The sequence below is a fragment of the Vigna radiata genome, chromosome 7 (assembly GCF_000741045.1).
Source record: "Vigna radiata var. radiata cultivar VC1973A chromosome 7, Vradiata_ver6, whole genome shotgun sequence".
Classification (NCBI taxonomy): domain Eukaryota; kingdom Viridiplantae; phylum Streptophyta; class Magnoliopsida; order Fabales; family Fabaceae; genus Vigna; species Vigna radiata.
Window position 1 is genome coordinate 45,502,902 of NC_028357.1, and position 19,188 is coordinate 45,522,089.

Sequence of the window (19,188 nt, forward strand, 5' to 3'; positions counted from 1 at the left end):
ATATATATATATATATATATATATATATATATATATATATATATATATATATATATATATATATCCACATTAATAAATTCGCTTCACAGATATTTTTTTTTAATATCACTTTAAAAGATTTCTTGTTAATAAAAATATAAATTTATGTCTTAATTTTTTTATTACGTGAGACGTACCAACAGTTTTAAAATTACAAATTTTACTAGACTTAGAAAATCTTGATGAACTTGATGGAAAACTTTTGCTGGAAGAGACACACCATAGCATAGATAAAGCAAAAATAGAAAAACGAATTCACAGTATTCAAATTATACTTCAATTGTAAAAAATTAGTAATTAATAATATTAAAATGATATAATTGATACGGTTAACACCAATTAACAGAAATTATAATTTTTTCAAAATGAAAATAAACCGTTAATAAAAATAATTTATTTCGTAGTGTAATACTAAAGTTCTATAGCTACTTATTTCTATTAGTCTGTATTATTAATTAGAATTTAATGATAGTAAGTTAGAATTTAGAATATTGCATTTACATTTTATTTTATTATATTAAAATAAATTCGTATTAAGAACATAAAACAACTGACTGTTTTTGTTCAACTATAATTTATTATCATTAACATTTTATTCCAACATATTATCGTACATTTTTAAGTATTAAATTTTTAAAAATTATATATTTATACATATTAAGAAATCAGAGATGTGTTGACAAAAAAATAGAGTTATAATATGTACATACGATGATGGTTTGTACATAAAATATATATGAGAAAATAAACAACACCAAATAATTAAACTTTTGGAAGTATGAAAAAGGTTATAAAATAAGAATAGTAAAAGACCAAAATAAGCCTTGGCCCAAAATAAAAGAATATTACTAAATTTAACGTGTGAACTTACGTACTTATAATTATAAAGATAAAATAAATATATATTAACAAAAGTATGCATCAAACGATAATATTAATAGATTACTACTATTGTTATTATTGTGATCCGATAAAAATATTACAGAAAAATGGAAACAAAAGCTATTTTGGGCCTATAACAAAAATAGTGATCTTTCAAAAATAAAAAAAAGATGTTTCTTCCCGTACCTCTCAATATTTTGTCTGCACCCCATAAAACCCATTAGTTACAATTTTTTTTCTCATTAAAATTTTATAAGAAGATAAAATTAGCCCTGCACCTTTTTCTTTTAATAAATTCAGGATTTTGCAATATAGAAAGTATATCGGATCTAAAAACATGTTTTAAAATATACATTCGAATGAATTAAAGAATATAATTTGAAATATATATCTATAATTTATTTCTAGATTTAGAAATATTATTGGGAATTTTCAGCTCAGAAATATATTTTAAAAATATTACATTTTAAAAAATATATTGTAATATGTATTTTAAAATTTAAAAATGCCTGTTAAAAAGTATAAAAAATAATAAATTTCGAAAAGGTGAATCTGGAATTCATCAACCTCTCTTCTCTTCTTGAACCGTTCTTGTTCACCAATAGCAAACATATATTTCATCACCTTCATTTTCCCAACCCCAACCCTTCACAAGGGAAAGCTGAAAGGGAATTAGAGGAAGAAGATGCCAACTTTTAGAGTGATAACAACACGATTTTCGTCAGAGATATTAGTTGGCGTCGCCAGATTCAATAATGGAGAAGAGGCATGAATAGAGGTGAATGTACTCACTACCGGTATATTTTAATGCATGATAATCCATACCAGACTTAATCAAAACCGAGGTTTACTTCACAATTAAGTTAGTTATTGGATCTTAGGCTCAATAGACTCTCAAGCTCTAGTCGATTCAAATTAATTAAGTAATCCTATAAATAGTGTATTAATGATAATTTGATTTTTAATGTTTTGACATTGAATATAGATTTCACTTAGATTATTTGACTAAGTATTGAAGAATCTTTTATAAACACCTTTGGAGGATTCAGAAAGTATGTGGAACTTATCTTTTTGGAATATTATAAATTTTGAATGTAATATTACAAAATATCTACTGTTGAACGTTATTAAAAATAATAATTTTCTAAGAGATATTTTAGGTCATGGGTCTAATTCACTTCCTCTACTCCAAAACATTAAGTTCAGTCTTTCTCATTCTCCTCTCTTTTTCTTTCTTTCTTTTCTAAAAATTATTCTAAGTATAAATTCTATTAGAGTTTCTTGCTAGTTCTGTAATCCTGAAATATTTTCGAGAAGTTTATGTTGTATCCTAGAGGACTTGCGCAATACACCGCGAGTAAGTCTTTAAAAACAGTGATCTACACGTACAAGGAAATTGCAGTTTGAGATTTTGTAAGCATTTTTTACTACAATACTTGACTTTGTCAGAAAAGTTTTGATGTAAAAAATTATTTTCATCATCTACTGTACATTATAATTTGAAATATAATGTTGTTTCTTTTTCACCTATTTACTATTTGTAAACATAGATTTGGAAGGAGTTCCATGTTCATTTCAAATGATTTTTGGACGTTCAAGGATAATGATTTGTGGCGTGTAGGATCTCGTTATAAGGATGAGATGCAAGAGTAATCACTATTTATATATGGTATTTTTTTTATTGAAATATCCTATAATAAAGTTCGTTTGCAAGGCATGAATGTTTTTCTTTCTTGGTTGTGACGAGTCTATTTAGTAGTTTAGTTTCGACTTAATTTGGTGTCGAAGTGTGAGGGGTGAAGTAAATAATAATAATAATAATAATATCAATAATAATAATAACAATATTAATAATAATAAGGATAATTTTGTTATCTTATTTATTTATTTTTTTTAATTTTGATCACATCACTCAAACGAAAACTTTACTTCAAATTCACTCATATTTATTTCTAAATTATTTAAAAGAAACAACAAAAACTTTACATTCAAATTCATCTAAATTCATTTATTCACTCTTTTCATATTCATCGTCTCAATAAAATACAACATCAATTTTTAGTTTTATATCGAGTAAAAATAAAAAAAATAAAAATTATAAAAGAAAAAAAATTCATAAATTCAAGTTTTGAATTAGATTGATGTTAATCCTTTATTTTGTGTAGATTAAAAATGATTTAACAAATTAAACTAACATGGTTTATTTATTTATATAACACTAGATTGAATTAAGTTGACTAAAAATAGAATCCTCATTCTTTTAAAACATATATGAAGTTTACTTTGGTATTGAATGAGTTGTAAACAAGATGTAGCTTTTAGAGAGCCGCCAGGTGGGTACTAAAGAACGATAAATAACGGTAACGGAACGGAAGCGTAGTCTGAGGTTGACAATGAAAAGAACAGAAAAGGAGGTTTGAGAATTGAGGAAAAGACAGAGAAGCAATGTAACTACTATTACTAATCAACCAAACCAAAAAAACGAGTTTGAATTTTGCATTCCGAATTCACTTTTTCTACTTAACATTAAATAAATAAAAGTCAACTCCTTCGCACACCGACGACAAACACATTCCAAACAAACAAAAACGTTTTGCCAAAGTCAAGTGAGTAACACTATTCATCTATCATATATATTATATTACTTTTTTTTTTAAATTCTTAAAATATTTTATTAAATAGAGTATTAATTAAATTAAACCAATTTTTTAACACAAATTAACTACTAAACCCTTTAGTTCAAAGTCTGAACTTTTTTCGCCACCACGCTTGTCCCAATTCACTTCAACACAGATCGCAACTTTGAGATACACGATGATTAATTTTATTAGTATCTTTATATTTGGTTGTAATTGCAATATTTTTAAAACATATTTAGTGGATGAATAAAATATGGGTTTATTTAAGAGAGACTATGAAGTATATATGGATCAAAATAAATAAAAGAAAAAGCGTGTTCTGGCATCGTATTCCAGGTATTTAAGATAAATGGTTTAAGGTTGAAAGGACATTATTTAAAGTATGACTTGAAAATAATTTTATCAAAAATAGAAAAAGATAGAGATTAGAGAGTTGCAACTGGGGCAAGTGGCAGAGTCTCCTTATTATTAGACTTTGTCTCCTCATGCACTATTAATATTGTTTCTTTCAACTCTTCAAGCTCTAATCAACCTTATGCATATTTAATACGGCACCCTAAGCTTACAAGTACTATAACATATTTCTGATTATTAATATCTTTTAAGTTTTAAAAAAATTAAAATGTAAGCGAAAAAAAAAAAAGTAAGAGTTTTGTATATTTTTTTCGTATTACATTTTAAAGTAAATGATCTGCCGGTGACTTTACATTGATAAGACCTAAAAATTAAAACGAAATTAAGCAATTAAGTAGGCAATGGGACCATGTTTCATGTTTCTCACGGTTAGGTTTGAAATTTTGTTACTTGAAAACAACGTAAGTAAGCTTTCTGAATTAATTTGAAGGAATTCTATGAATTAAAACATTGCTGGCTGCATGTGTATTTCTCCTTTCGTGCCAATGATGCAGCAAGTTGATTAATACAATACTAACAACTTGGTCAGAAAAAGGTTCTGTTTCATTTTCAAAAAGTTCAATATACGTACACTTATCCATTTACTTCATCAAAAGTCAATCCTCGTTTATTTATTTATTGCACACACACACACACACTATAATATATACTATTTATACGAGTTAATAGAAGTAGTTCCTCATTAGCATATTGGAGTGGCTGAGAATGGGGGCTTGTTTTTCTTGTGACTCATCCTCCATATTGAAGCATATCCGTGTGGTTCATATGAATGGTTATGTGGAGGATTTTGAGCAACCCATTTCAGTGAGGCAAGTGATTGGGCACCCCTCAAAACACTTTCTTTGCACTTCCACCCAGCTTCTTTCCGCTTCCTCAAAATCAATGACCGGAGAAACACACCTCCAACCTGGGCAAGTGTATTTCATGCTGCCATACTCAGTACTACAAGCTGATGTTTCTCCAGTGGACCTGGCTGCCCTTGTAAAGAGACTCAGCGCAGTAGCCAAAGCAACAAGTCCTTTGTCTACCCAAAATCAAACACTTTCGTCTTCACCTTCTACGACTCCTATCAGAGAGCAATATGGTGTTGGTAAGATGAACCTTGGTGTAAGAAGCCCTTGCAAAATACAACCATGGAAACCTGTCTTGGACACCATATCAGAGAAGCCATATCATAGGAGGAGTGAATCGGATTGGCAAGAAAGTTATTGATATGCAGAGTGGTGTGTTTTGATCATTAAAAACATGAGAAGGATGTTTCAGTTTGCTGAAACTTTCGTGTTGGGGGGAATTGGACTTGCATAATGTATTTTAGAGTTTTTTTTTTTATCTGATTCTCCTAAGTTGTACTTACGAATGTCCTGGAGGACATGTTATTTATCGAGCACCACCGGATATTGTAAATTTCTAATCGAGATTGTGTTTAAGCTAAAAGTGAGTTAAGATACAATAAAGATGAGTTATCCTTCAATTTTTGGTCAATTCTCGAAAGAAGAATAGAAAATATGTTAACTTACAAAATCCACATCATATTGAATCAAAGGGGTTATGTAACCTTTGAATATTTGTTTCATTTGAGGTAGTCATGTTGTAAATTTGGTGGTACTTAAAACACTCCACTATATAGCTTTTGAGAATTGTTTCCCTTATATGAGTGCATCGTTCTGAGTGTGATAGACTTATTGATATGTTTATGGATGATTTCTATGGTATAAGATTCTGTTTTGAGTTTTAAAACGTACAGAATTAGTGATAAAAGCGGAATAACTTTTTTGGTAACTGCTCTGAAACATAGAGATACAGTTCTGGCGAATTACAAGGTGACAATTGGAGCGTGAGGGACAGACTTTCTGATGGGTGAACAGTTCCAACCCTCTTCTTTGGTGTAAGACACCAGGAAGTGTTTTGGGGTCCAATTTTCCCCCTTTGCCTCTCTTTCTCTCAGAAGCTCCCTCTGTCTTTCCTCCACAGTTTTCTTTGCTTCTCTTGCTTTTTCCCAGTCTTTGTTCAAGATGGCTTCGCTTAACTCACCCCAAACAACGGCTGTTTCTGTTGGCCACACACTCTGATAATGTACAACACAATTTCATTCAGGAACACAGTATATTAAAAAATATCTGTATACTACTCAGCATTCTTCCTTGACTTCATAAAGGAAGGATCACACAAGCAAGTGAAAAATACATAGTTTTTACCTCTGGATTCATCACAATAGGAGCTTGAAGCCCTGAAATAACTTCTCTTGCATCGTATATCACTCTTTCTTCAGCGTTAGATGTACTTTTCACGGTTACAGTTCTGTTGCATTTTGTGAATTAAAGATAGTTTTAAGTAAACAACTGAAAACAGGAGCAGATAAGTAATTTATAAAACTTGAAAGACAGATTAATTACCTGTCCCAATGACCTTCAACTTTGTATAGAATCTTGGTAGACAATGAATCATAGATTTTTCCTTTAATCTGTCTTCGACCTCCCCCAAATCCAAAGAAAGATTGGGTCATGTAGTTTAATTCTGCCACAAGGCCTGTTTCTAGGCAGCGTATAGTGAGATTGCCGACCCATTCAGTCCCAGGGATGGGAAGAATTCTGATAACTAGATTAGGAGAATTCATTTCATAGGTCTCTCCATGATTGTGAAGCTTCAACTGTCGTTTGCCATGCACCTTAGTTTCTATTGAAGTACCTGCAGAGAAGAAGATTGAATTGAAGGAAAATGAAGAATGAAAAGATGTGATATAATAAAAAGAATTATACCATTGAACTTTGAAACCGGAGAGTGGCACCATGTGATGTGAATGTTTTGGTTGTGATCAGTGGCATAGAGGGCAGATACAGGAGGGTGGTGTGAAACCTGCTCCATTAAGAGATTGAGGTTTCGTTTGGAAACATGGTGAGTCTCACCAAGAGTTGGATTGTAGGGTGCAACTCCAAAGCTTAGAGGGCGTGTGGTAGAAATGGTCCATGCCACAACCAATATAAGTCTATCTACTGGAGTCTTCCCACTGTTAATGTTGCTCAACAAATCTGATGCTGTGCAGTATATAGATTCTGCATAGCACTGTAGTTGTGACTTTGGCATGTTCAACACAGGTGGCACCTGTCCTCCAACACACATCCAACTATCATTTTTATATTAATTTCTAATCATTTAATTTCTCTGTGTTTTTTGAACCCTAAACTTGCCTTGAAGCATGAGAGATCAGATCCTTGGCGTATATTCTTCAAGAGACTTAATATGCGTTGCAGAATATTTGGAGTTTCGCAATGCTCATCTGAGTCTGTTTCGCCTTCAAGTGTTAATGGTTTTGACAGCACGATTTTTCTCTCCTACACAAATATAATAACTTTCATTAGTATAAATTAGTAAAATCACATAATAAAATTATTATTACTATAAATATTTTAGACAGTTTTATTTATTTCATTTTAAAAGATAATTAAATTTAAATAAAACAATAACTTGAAGAAATGGACACACAAAAAAGTCCATTTATATATATAAATTAAAAGTCTAAAATTAGTGGCTAACGTGAACTTATACGACGATGTATTAGAATTAGAAGACGTGTATATATATGCTTCACATCAATCTTAATAATGCATTAAAATTAATGTTCCCCAACCCAACCCCACACGAAGGTACTATGTTGAAATCATAGTTAAATATAAAGTCTTCATAAACATTAATGAGCTTCTTAGTTTTTTGTAACAATTAATTTCTCATATTGGATCACGTATAAACTGTGTCATGTGCTTGCATATGGAAATAACCAACAACAATAATATATTATTATTCAGTTAATACGTGCCTCTATCAAAGTTTAGCAATTACATCAAATAATATAACTTAGCATGGCTCATACTACACACTTACTTCACAAACTTATTTCTATCTAAATTGCTTTCAAAAGATCTATCAATGGATAGTCATTGAAAAAGCACTTAAAAAAAACTAAAACCATTACAGAATCACTACAACAAGCTGATAATTTTGTATTATATTTTTATCATATCGTTAAAATATACTGATTTTAATATATTTTTAAAAAATTAATATAATTTTAAAAATATATATATACGTTAGTATATTTTGAAAAACACCTAAAACGAAGATTCCAAATTCAAAGTATACTCCTCTGAAAATGTATAGTATTTCTATTAATCTACATAAACCTTGAACTTTATATTAATTGTCACACCAAAAAATGAAAGAAAGGAGAATAGGAACATCTGAGTCAACTCATTAGTGAGATCTAAAATTAATTTTTGAAGATATTTTATTTTAACATGTTGAATTTCTTTAGTGAAGTATATAGCTTATTTAACTCTGTACATACACTAATAAATATCTTTTTATTTGTGAGCCGCCAAAATAAAAACTTTAATAACCTTATTTAAGAACCATGAATTTTAGTGACATATTAGAGAATATGAAGTTCAATTGCAAATTAAGATATTCTCACGTTAATTAAGAAGAACTATTACTTCCTTTTTTTTTTATCTCTATCTTTTAGGCTGTTTTTGGTGGAACCAAGAAAATATAATGATTTTATTTTACAAATAGTTTCAAACTTTTTTTTTTTATTTTACTCATCTCTCTCCATCTCTCATAAAAAATCAATGTCTAAATTATTTAGAAATTATTGTGAAAAATATAATAGAAAAAGATATTTATTTTACAGTACAAATTTAAAAAGGATTTTTTTTTTTTAAATAGAGACATAAAAAGAAATAGAGGAAATGTATTTATCTCTACACAGAAGTAAAAGAAAAATCATATTTAATATATATAAACAAAATTTAAATCTTATTTAATGTTATTATTTGGAAATTACTTTTATGTTTAAACATAACATCCTCCGTAACTATAATTTAGGAAAAATTATAAAATGTATTGTATGATACAAGTTAAATAATCTTTTAACTTTTATTTTTAACCTGTATGAAATTGTAGTACCTCAGTATCTAGTTATAAGACAAATTTATTACTTTCATTTAATATTCTTATTTTCACATAATAAAGATTTTTTAGAACTACCCTCAAATTATACTTATTGACAATTATGTTTAAGTTTAAAGATAAATTATTTTTTATTAATAACATTAAGTACAGTTTAAAAAAGTGCACAAGAGTTAAATCTTTGATTTTGCTTATAGGAGTATTCAAATTCAAAGGTAGTACAACTTTTGAAAAGAAAAAAAATATTAAAATAGTCTAATTTCATCAATGAATGCATTACTTTAAATGAGAAAGACGGAATTAAATTGAGGACAAATCAAGAAGAAAAAAATAATAATTTATTGAAATGTAAATATACCAATTAATTTGACTTTTTACATAATTAAACATATACCTATTATCAAAAGCAAACCAAATGCTAAATCCCTTTCCAATCTTTTCTAAACACATAAAACTCTCATTCTCTTTTATTCCTCAAATAATCTCTCACACATACTATCATATTCATTTCATAGAAGTCATTTTTTTCTATATCTTCTCAAATAATAAATTGGGTTAAATATGTTTTTAATCTCTATACTTTGGGGTGATTTTGGTTTTAATCCTTCTTTCAAACTATAGTACAATTTAGTCCTTCAACTTTAGAAAACTCTGGTTTTAGTCCTTTTTACCAATTTTTTTTAACTTTATTTGCTGTTTCACGCGTTTCTCAGTTAACATTGAAGCAAAAATGTGTCAAACAGTGTAAACAATCCAAAAGTTATAATGTAACGTGCTTGAAACAACAAATAAAGTTTAAAAAATTTGATAAAAATGACTAAAACCAGAGTTTTCTAAAGTTGAAGGACTAAATTTACTATAATTTAAAAGAGGAACTCAAACCAAAATCGCCCCAAAGTGTAGGGATTAAAAACATATTTAACCCTAATAAATTTATAGAAGTGAATACATGTTATAATTACATTTTTACTCTTCTCTTGTACTAGCATCTCATAATAAAATATGTCCAACTACTGTGTAGGTATAAGTTTTTCACCAAAATAAAAAATATTTAATTATTTAGATTTTAATATAATTTAGAAGAATTTATTTGTTATATTTTTTAATTGTCTCTCCAACTAATTTTTAACGTGTAATAAAAAATAAATTATAAGTATAGTTGAAAAAATATATACATTATCATAAAATTAAAAAAAAAACATAAAATTAATTATTAAAAAGTTATCAATAAGTTACAAGTATTCAATAAAATCTTCTGTTAATTGAAGTGATTTAAATATTAATTAATATTTAGAAGAAAAAAAAAATCCTTAAGTCAATAATTAGATAAACAAGGAAATGGATTATTTTCATGTGAACTTTAAAAGGTATACTGTTTACAAAACAAATATCACATGTAATTACATAACAAAGTAATGCATATTTTTTTCCTTTTTAAAATGATAACTAAATTAAGCTATATATGAATATATTAAAGAAAAATATAGGCATGAAAACAACAGTGTCTCCAAAAAAGAACAGAAGAAAAAGGACAGATACTGAGAGAAACATTGAACACTTCGAAAGTGTGGGACATGCATTAATGAGTGATGTTTTTTTTTTTCAAATTATTAATAGTACATCATGTTAAATCAACCATAAAAAATTATCTAATAAAAAGTAAGACCAACAATCAATTCCTCCCATAATAATCCATGTAAAGTTGAAGTGTTTGTCTGGCTAATATTAGTCGGTTCTTGAACATTGAATTTTTCCTAGTTTAATATTTTCATTTTTTCTCAAGAAAATATTATACTATAATAAATATTAATTTATTTGGGTGTCAGATGGAAGTATTGGTGTCAAAATATTAATGCTCAAGCCAGAATTAAAGTGAAGTGTAAGAGAATTTCTGAAAATTTGTGCCCAATGCATGCTTTTTATGCTTTTTTTCTGACAAGTTGCAATTCTATGGCTTTGGAAGCTTATAGGTGTCTGCAATTTAAGTTTTTTTTCTTACTTACCAAGATTACAATAATAAATATATCTATTTTTTAAAACATATCTGCTAAGATGATTTAATTTCTTTTAAATAATTAATTTAAAGATTAATTAAAAGTGAAATTAATATTTAATAAAATTAAAACTCGTTATTTTTAGAACCGAGATTGTCTTAAATCTCTTAAAACCTCTATACAGTAATATTTCATACACTAGATTTTGTACAAGTTAAAGTGCATACGAGTATTATTTTTGGATCATGTTTGATGGATGAATTAAGGTGGTATATTTGGTGAAACAAAATAATATTTTTAAGAAAATTATATCGTCTACCTTATTATGGAGGTTTAAACTAAAACTAATTTCTCTTCTCTTAATTATTTTTGTCTTTCTTTTCAATAGAAGAATAAATTTACTTTTGGCCTATTTTTTCTGTGTTTAACAAAACATTATGTAGAGAAACTGGTTTTTAACTGTTTTTTTAGTGTTCACAGGGAATTAATAGAGTTTTGATATATTTGAACTCACAATTAATAGATATTTTCAATAGAAAATTTTTCTTTTTTATTTTCATACATGATTAATAGGTTTAGTTTCTCAAAATTGTGGTGACACAGCACAGTTTATAATAAATTTTGCTCTATCCAGGTATGACTGGAAGTCCCACCCAACTACCATTAGCAAACTTAAGAAAAGGATATGAAAAAAAAATGAACAAAGAGAAAGAAGAGATGATTATTTTGAGGATATATATTGCTAGTTTGTATTATTATTTATAAATAATATATAAGTGGGATACTGGGTAGTTCTGTTAATTTTCAAAACCTAAGCATGAATATATATGAATATATGAAGTTATGGAGATGAGAAAAAATAAAAAGAAAGAGATTAAGTGAGAATATACGTACCATTAGTCTGAAACTTGATGAACTTAAACTCATATGAACAGCAAAATGAAACAGAAACTTTTCTTTTCTTTTATCGAAATTGGTGTGTGAATATAAGAGGAGATCTTGTTCGGTGGAACAAGCTAGAACTCTGAGTTCTTTCTGAGAGAAAATTAATACAGAAACCAGCCAAGATTTAATAGAATTTTATAATCACCACTTTTCCTCTTTTTTTTCTCATTTTATCAATATAAAATTGAATAAATAGAATAATTTAGAATGGGGTCCTAATAATAAATCAAGAGGATGATGTTCATAAGAAAAATGATCATTTAATACATGGACATGGACTCTACTAGTTGGTTGTTGAAGATTAACTAATTGAATTTACTAAGCATTCAATTGGATACACTTCTTACTGTGCATAAGAACAGAATGAAAATAAAAATAACAACAATTATTAATCGAAAATTTTATTAGACAAATTTATTGATTAAAAATAAAAATAACTTATAAGATATGAATAAATGTATTTTTTTATAAATTAAATTTCATTAAATTAAGTTATATTTAAAATCTAGTTGATATCATATATCAACATTATTTAGAAATACAGATAGTTTATAGCATATAAATAAATAAAACTCTCCTCTTTGAAAATATTTAATTTTAAATTATTCTAAAAAAAAAATAGCATGGAATCAGCTTGCAGGAGATATATGACTCTCAAATCAATGAAAGAAAATCTAAATATTGCCATAAATAAAGTAGGTAAGGGTAATACAATTTCACAATAGAAAAGAGATTTTTATTTATGGCTTGAAATTATTTTTTTTTCCTCTTTATTCTTTTAGTTCATATTTGATCTAACTCAGAAAAAAAAGTTATTTTTTTTTAAAAGTAGTGGTTTAGTGATAAATTTTGTTTGAGGGATCCGAATTTTAAGACAAATTTTCTTTCGGAATAAGAGTATGATAAAAGTTTGTCTTCTAAAATATATATGAGAAAAATTTTAAAAAATATTTGTAATTTAAAATATTTATAATAAGATCAAATATCAAAACACTTTGAATCTTATAATGTTTCATTAAAAAACAATTTAAAGAACATACATAGTTAAAAAGTAATTTAAAATATTAAATAAATTATAATTTTATTTAATTACAAATAATTTGTTTCTATTTTAATTTTCAAATTATTTTGGGATCAAATGTTTTTGGGTTCTTTTTTAAGATTTTTAAATATTTTAAACATTTGTACTTATATATTGGAACACTAATTAAGTATAAATACTTTTGAGTCATAATACATGCATTTGCATTTTTTAGAGATGATTTTTTTGTTCTTGTTTTAGAATTTTCATTCTTATCAAATACTAACATCTTTGTGACCAATCTTCACTTAATTTATCAATATGTTAGATTATGACGTCATATTTCTGTCTTATTATTATTTTCTTATTTTTTTTATTGTGTCTGTTGAGCATTCAAATTGAAAAATTTTTTATGAACACGGTCATATCATTTAGCCATCTAAATTATGGTATTAATGAAAAATGTTAATTTCCATGTTGCATCAAATTTATTTATTTGAAGAAAATAATATTTTGCACCTAAAATTTTCTAGAACAACTATTTGATTTTTTTTAATAATAAAATATTATATTTAGATTATGATGATAAATATAAATAAAATTTTAAAATGAAATAATCAAATACATTGTTGGTGAATTCTATAAAATATAATGTTTAAGATAGCATATTTCTTTTGATTAAATTATATAGTGATGATGATGGTTCTAATATCGGCTTTCACCTAGAAGTATGTTCTTTCGTGACAACAAATTGAAGTAGCTAAGCATTGGTTTAGAATGTGTTTTTAACATTTAATATTTTTTATTTGAAAGTCTTAATTTAAACATTTAGACTAAAATTCTAGATTTTGAAAAGATTAAGAAAATCAAATACGTCTTTTTTTTAAAATAGAATGATAAAAATTTTAGATTAATAAAATATAAAAAATAAAGATTGTATTAACCTTTGAATTAGGTTATATTTTTACAAGTTATTTCATAAAAACGTATAAGAAGTTTTTTTTTTTTTTAAAGAAAAATGAAATTAGCTTCGCATTAGCTAAAAATGAAATTTTAGAAAAACAACATGAAAACATTTACAATTTAAAATTCTTAATAAAAACCTTATATTATATTGGTCCAATAAAATTCTTACAAATTTATATTTAAACTAATTTCAGTAAGTGATGTTATGTGGTAAAGTTTGTTAAAGAAACCTGATTGATTTTGTAATCCATACTTTGTCCATAGAAGGTTTAGAACACGTGGAACTTATTAGTATGGGAAATAGAAGCTACGTGGAACTTTCTTCAATCGCCCATTTTGAATATGGAAAAAGTTTTTTTTTTTTTTCAAACATTACCATATTTTTACAATTTTTTTTAATAACTTCTTGAAAACAAATTATATATTATTATTTTATTAGACGGACCAATATTATCATATAAATAGTTATAAAAAGTTATTAAAGATATATATATATATATATTTTTAATAGCTTTTTTATAAAAATAGTTTATGATTAATTCTTTTCAAATAATTTTTTAAAATAAATTCATACAAGTCAATAAAATAATAATAATTGGTGTAAGTGGTTAAAAAAAAGTTATTAAGATATCAGTATCTTTCAAATATTTCACATTAGTTCCTCACCTTCATTCATTGTGAAAGTTGCATATTCACGTGCCATGCATGTGCCTTCATCTTCTACTCTTCTTCTCTCCGATTTCCAACACTAATCTCATCACACGGACTTTATTCTTTCAATTATTTTTCTTCTTTCTGTGCCATTGTTGATTTCATGGCAAGAATTCAAAAGCAGTGTCTGCTTCACTTAATGCTTTTCATAACAACCATGGATAGATGACTTTCAAAGTATCAAACCACCTTGTTTTAAAACACAGATGCAAATGATGCAATACGACGTTGTTTCTCGGAAAAGGTGGTAAAAGTTTTGAAACATATAGAAAATGTTTACAAGGAGATGATAGGAGCATTTGGGACCGAACTTTTAATTGGTGAACAGTTCCAACCCTTTTCTTTGTTGTATGACACCGTAAAGTGTTTAGGAACCCATTTTTCTCCCTTTGATTCTCTTTCTCTTCGAAGCTCCCTCTGTCTTTCTTCTATTATTTTCTTTGCTTCTTTTGCTTTTTCCCACTTTTTGCTTAAGATGGCTTCGCTCAACTCACTCCAAACATGAGCCGTTTCTGTTGGCCACACACTCTGCATATACAACACAATCTCATAATAATAAAACTATTCCACATGAAAATTTTTAAAAAAATGATATTTTCTTACATATGCGTGATACATGTTGGAATAAAATTAAATTTGGGTTTGTTTCTGATTTTGTTTGAATTTTTTCTTTTTTGTTGTGGTTGGGTTCGGGTTCTTTAGTTGTAGTGTATATGTTTAACGTAGAACAAGATGTATATAAGTTGGAGTTGAATGATGTGAAGGACGAAGCCATGGTGTGTGACATTTCCATTTCCATTTTCACTTTCTAATAATAAGAAGTATTCTGTTTCATTTGTAGATGATTTTTCTTGGCAGAGCTTCAACTACATCCAAAAAGAGGTGAAGAAAGAAGGCGTTAAAGCTAAAAACGGTGTCCATACGGGCATGCTCAAGAACAAAGAGATGTGATGATCGTCACCCGTTCATGATCAAATCTTTAGGGGAAGCCGAGCTGGTCAAAGAGTTTAAGAAGGTAATAAAAAAGAAATTCAAGATGATTGATGTGGGTGTCATGAAGTATTTTCTGGTTTGGTGGTTGTCCAAAGCATGAAAGACACACAAGCAGGTATCGTAGTTTAATCGAAAGTATGAGGTATTTGACAAACACAAGAACAAATTTAATACTATTTGTAGAGATCACAAGTTAGTTTAAATGAATATTAAAGTATCTGAAAGGAACAATATTAAGATAGGTTTTAATAATGAGTCTGATACCATATTAGAAAGTGGGTTTAAGTCTAACTCAACCTCACAAAACCAACTTGTAATGTAAGGTGAGGATTGCACCTCACTTATATATTATAAATTGACTTATATATTATAAATTGACTTTATCTCTAGTTGATGTGGGACTTCTAACATTAATTTCATTTTATAAAAAAATAAGTAAAGAAAGAAAGTGTGAAGCTCAAGCCACTAATATGTTCACAAAGTTCTAGGAGTACAAGAAGTTGATCAGGATAAAAGATAAAAAAATTTAAGTTTAAAGAAGATTTTTGTTAGAATATACTTAAATTTAGATTTTATTTGTAATTTCTTTTTGTAGTTTCATTTTTTTGTTGTTGGATTTGGGTTCTGGTTTTTTCATTTTTATTATGAATAATGGTATTTTGACAACATATTTTTAACATTTTAATATCATTAAAATATTATTATCTGATGGTTTCAAAATTATTCCATAATCAATAATAATAATAATCATAAACATCAATATAAATCAATCACGTAATAATACGCAAATGATATTAAAATATTTAAAAAAAATGTTTATCAAAATATTATTATCCTTTTATTATACTCAGCCAGCAAGATATTTATATCTGATTGTCGTATTATATATATATTACTTCGTGAGCTAAGACAAGGAAGTGAAATAAATATATATGTTATTTATTACCTCTGGATCCTTGACGATAGGAGCTTGGAGTCCTGATATAACTTGTTTTGCATCATAGATCACTCTTACCTGTGCAGTGTCTGTATTCTTCACTGTTACAGTACTGCAATAACGCATTTATGGGAATGGTTGGATTAGCGACACATCACAAAAAGTAGGTACGTAGGTTTTGATTTCTAATCACATACAGATAATTAGTTAATAAAACTTCAGAGTGGGATACCTACCTTTCCCAATGACCTTCAATTTTATACAGAATTTTCTTAGATAATGAATCAAAGATTTTCCCTTTAACCAGTCTCTGATTTGAACCAAACCCAAAGAAAGATTGGCTAACGTAGCTTAATTCTGCCACGAGGCCTGTTTCTATGCACCGGATAGTGACATTGCCAATCCAATCAACTCCAGGTACTGGGAAAATTCTGATAAGGAGGTTAGGAGAATTCATTTCATAGGTCTCTCCATGATTGTGGAGCTTCAACTGTCGTATGCCATGCACATGAACTTCTACTGAAGTACCTGCATGATTGAATTCAAAGTTTTTAGTCATTGCAAAATTTAAGAAAGACAAAGACTTCCAATTATTATGGAAATTGGCATTTATTTTACAAAAGAACATATATTACCAGTGAATTTTGGAGCAGTAGAGTTGCACCATATAATTTCTATCTTCTCCTTATAATCAGTTGCATGGAGAGCAGACACGGGAGGGTGATGTGAAACCTGAAAACAAAACACGTGTGTATATGGAGATTTGTTGCCACAGGGTGATCAAGATAATAAGGTGGTGGGAATGATAAAACACAGTGAGTATATATATATATATATATATATATATATATATATATATATATATATATATATATATATATATATATATATTACCTGTTCCAGTAAGACATTGAGGGTTCCTTTGGAAACATGGTGAGTCTCACCAAGAGTGGGATTGTAGGGTGCAACACCAACCCAAAAGGGGCGCACAGTAGAAATGGTCCATGCTACAACATTTATGAGTCTATCCAATGGTGTGTTGCCATTGTTAATGTTGCTTAGGATGTCTAATGCTGTGGAATATACGGACTCTGCATAGCACTGAAGTTCTGACTTGGGCATGTTGAACTCAGGTGGAAGCTGCACCGATCAAGTACAATAATCGGAAATCTATATTACTTCTCAAACATGTACTATCTAATATACTATTTACAACTTTCCATTACATCATTAATTAGATTTCAAATTAAAAAGCTTCTCTATAATGAGTTATATTGAACTAATAAGGATCTTGGCCAAGCAATCTAAACAATCCATTATGGGAAGAAACTATATGCCTGGATAATGTTCATTGTGCAATCCTAATCTCAATCAATCTTCATTTAACAGTACAGAAAATGTTTTAGCTTCCCAAAAATGGCCAATAAAATAGAACTAACTTTTATGACATGACAGATATGAGAACTGATGAAACATATATTTTAAAACTTTTATTCAATCATTTCTGAAGGACTAGCCAAGTTTGACCAGATGTACAAATTAAGGACATGTTTCTCTCTCTCTCTATATATATATATATATGTATTTATATAAAAAATGATGTAGGTAGCTTACCTTGAAGCAAGAGACATCGGATCCTGGGCGGACATTCTTAAAGAGACTAAGTATGCGGCGCAAAATGTTTGGAGCTTTAGGATTTGTTTCCTCATCTGATTGCCTCTCCAATGAGAATGGCCTGGTGAGGACTATTTTTTTCTCCTACAACACAACAGAAACAAACATGCCCAGAAAACAAAACGTGACACACTATAATTTGTGAATGAGAGAAATAAATATGTGTACTTACTTACCATGTATATGTATGTTTGTATCTGCAACTACTTGTCTTTCAGAACTCAGAAGCTAGCTAAGCTGAAGCTGAATATATATGTTGGTTGAAATAGTGGTAGCTAGCTTATTTATATCATACGTACACTCTCTGGAAAACCCTTAATTTGTCCTCTCCTCCACGCTACCTACTGCTTATTAATTCCTCACCACCATTCTCTGCAAAAATATTTCACAATTTAGTTCTTAAGTATCTAAATATTGCAATTTATTCATTAAATTACTTCTTAAACTTTATAACCTAATATCAAATTAATATTTCACATACACTTTAGTAGTAATAACATTGTCTCACAAAATTTAACAGTAAAATGTTGAATAATCATCGATTTATAATCATGAACAAGACAATTGAATTTGTCAATCGCTTTAACAATTTGTCGGTGTTATATATGTACTTCATCCGTTTCTTTTTTTGTCTTTTAGTGCTATTTTACAGGAAATAATAAATATAATAAAAAAATTATTTTAATAAAACAATTGTATAGTTTTTCTATTTTACTTTTTTTTCTCTATTTTATATATATGTGTAAACTATTTAAAACTATAAATGATGAAGATATATACTAGAAAGAAAAATAAATATGGTTATCAAAATTAAAAAAAAAAAAACAGATAAAAAGAATAATGACTCTTGCTAAGGTCGGTTTTTTTATATTAATTAAAAATTAATGAAACTGGAAATTAACACTTTATACAAGTTATCAAACCTTTTTACTAATAGTAGTAGATATTTTAGTGAAAATCCTGGACTTTGAAAGCTATTATATACTTAACCCATCTAAAACAAATAATTGA

At 27.8% G+C, this 19,188-nt stretch overlaps 3 protein-coding genes across 3 annotated transcripts; 1 reads left to right on the forward strand and 2 right to left on the reverse strand.

Moving 5' to 3' along the window:
• The first annotated feature begins 4,664 nt into the window (after nucleotides 1-4,664).
• LOC106768056 lies at nucleotides 4,665-5,407 on the forward strand. Its single transcript, XM_014653027.2, has one exon. The coding sequence runs from the start codon at nucleotides 4,680-4,682 to the stop codon at nucleotides 5,184-5,186; it is 507 nt and encodes a 168-aa protein (XP_014508513.1). The 5' UTR covers nucleotides 4,665-4,679; the 3' UTR covers nucleotides 5,187-5,407.
• Nucleotides 5,408-5,500: 93 nt separating this feature from the next.
• On the reverse strand, nucleotides 5,501-11,954 carry LOC106767864 (oxysterol-binding protein-related protein 4C). Its single transcript, XM_014652820.2, has 6 exons — nucleotides 11,825-11,954; nucleotides 7,160-7,303; nucleotides 6,731-7,073; nucleotides 6,368-6,659; nucleotides 6,170-6,272; nucleotides 5,501-6,039 (listed from the first exon to the last, which is right to left on the reverse strand). Exons 1-6 carry the CDS (start codon nucleotides 11,855-11,857, stop codon nucleotides 5,788-5,790), a joined length of 1,167 nt encoding a protein of 388 aa, XP_014508306.1. The 5' UTR covers nucleotides 11,858-11,954; the 3' UTR covers nucleotides 5,501-5,787.
• A 2,574-nt stretch (nucleotides 11,955-14,528) lies between these two features.
• Nucleotides 14,529-18,393, reverse strand: LOC106766497 (oxysterol-binding protein-related protein 4C-like). Its single transcript, XM_022782972.1, has 7 exons — nucleotides 18,354-18,393; nucleotides 18,118-18,261; nucleotides 17,398-17,643; nucleotides 17,139-17,235; nucleotides 16,740-17,031; nucleotides 16,513-16,615; nucleotides 14,529-15,101 (listed from the first exon to the last, which is right to left on the reverse strand). The coding sequence occupies exons 1-7, from the start codon at nucleotides 18,354-18,356 to the stop codon at nucleotides 14,850-14,852; spliced, it is 1,137 nt and encodes a 378-aa protein (XP_022638693.1). The 5' UTR covers nucleotides 18,357-18,393; the 3' UTR covers nucleotides 14,529-14,849.
• Nucleotides 18,394-19,188: the final 795 nt, after the last annotated feature.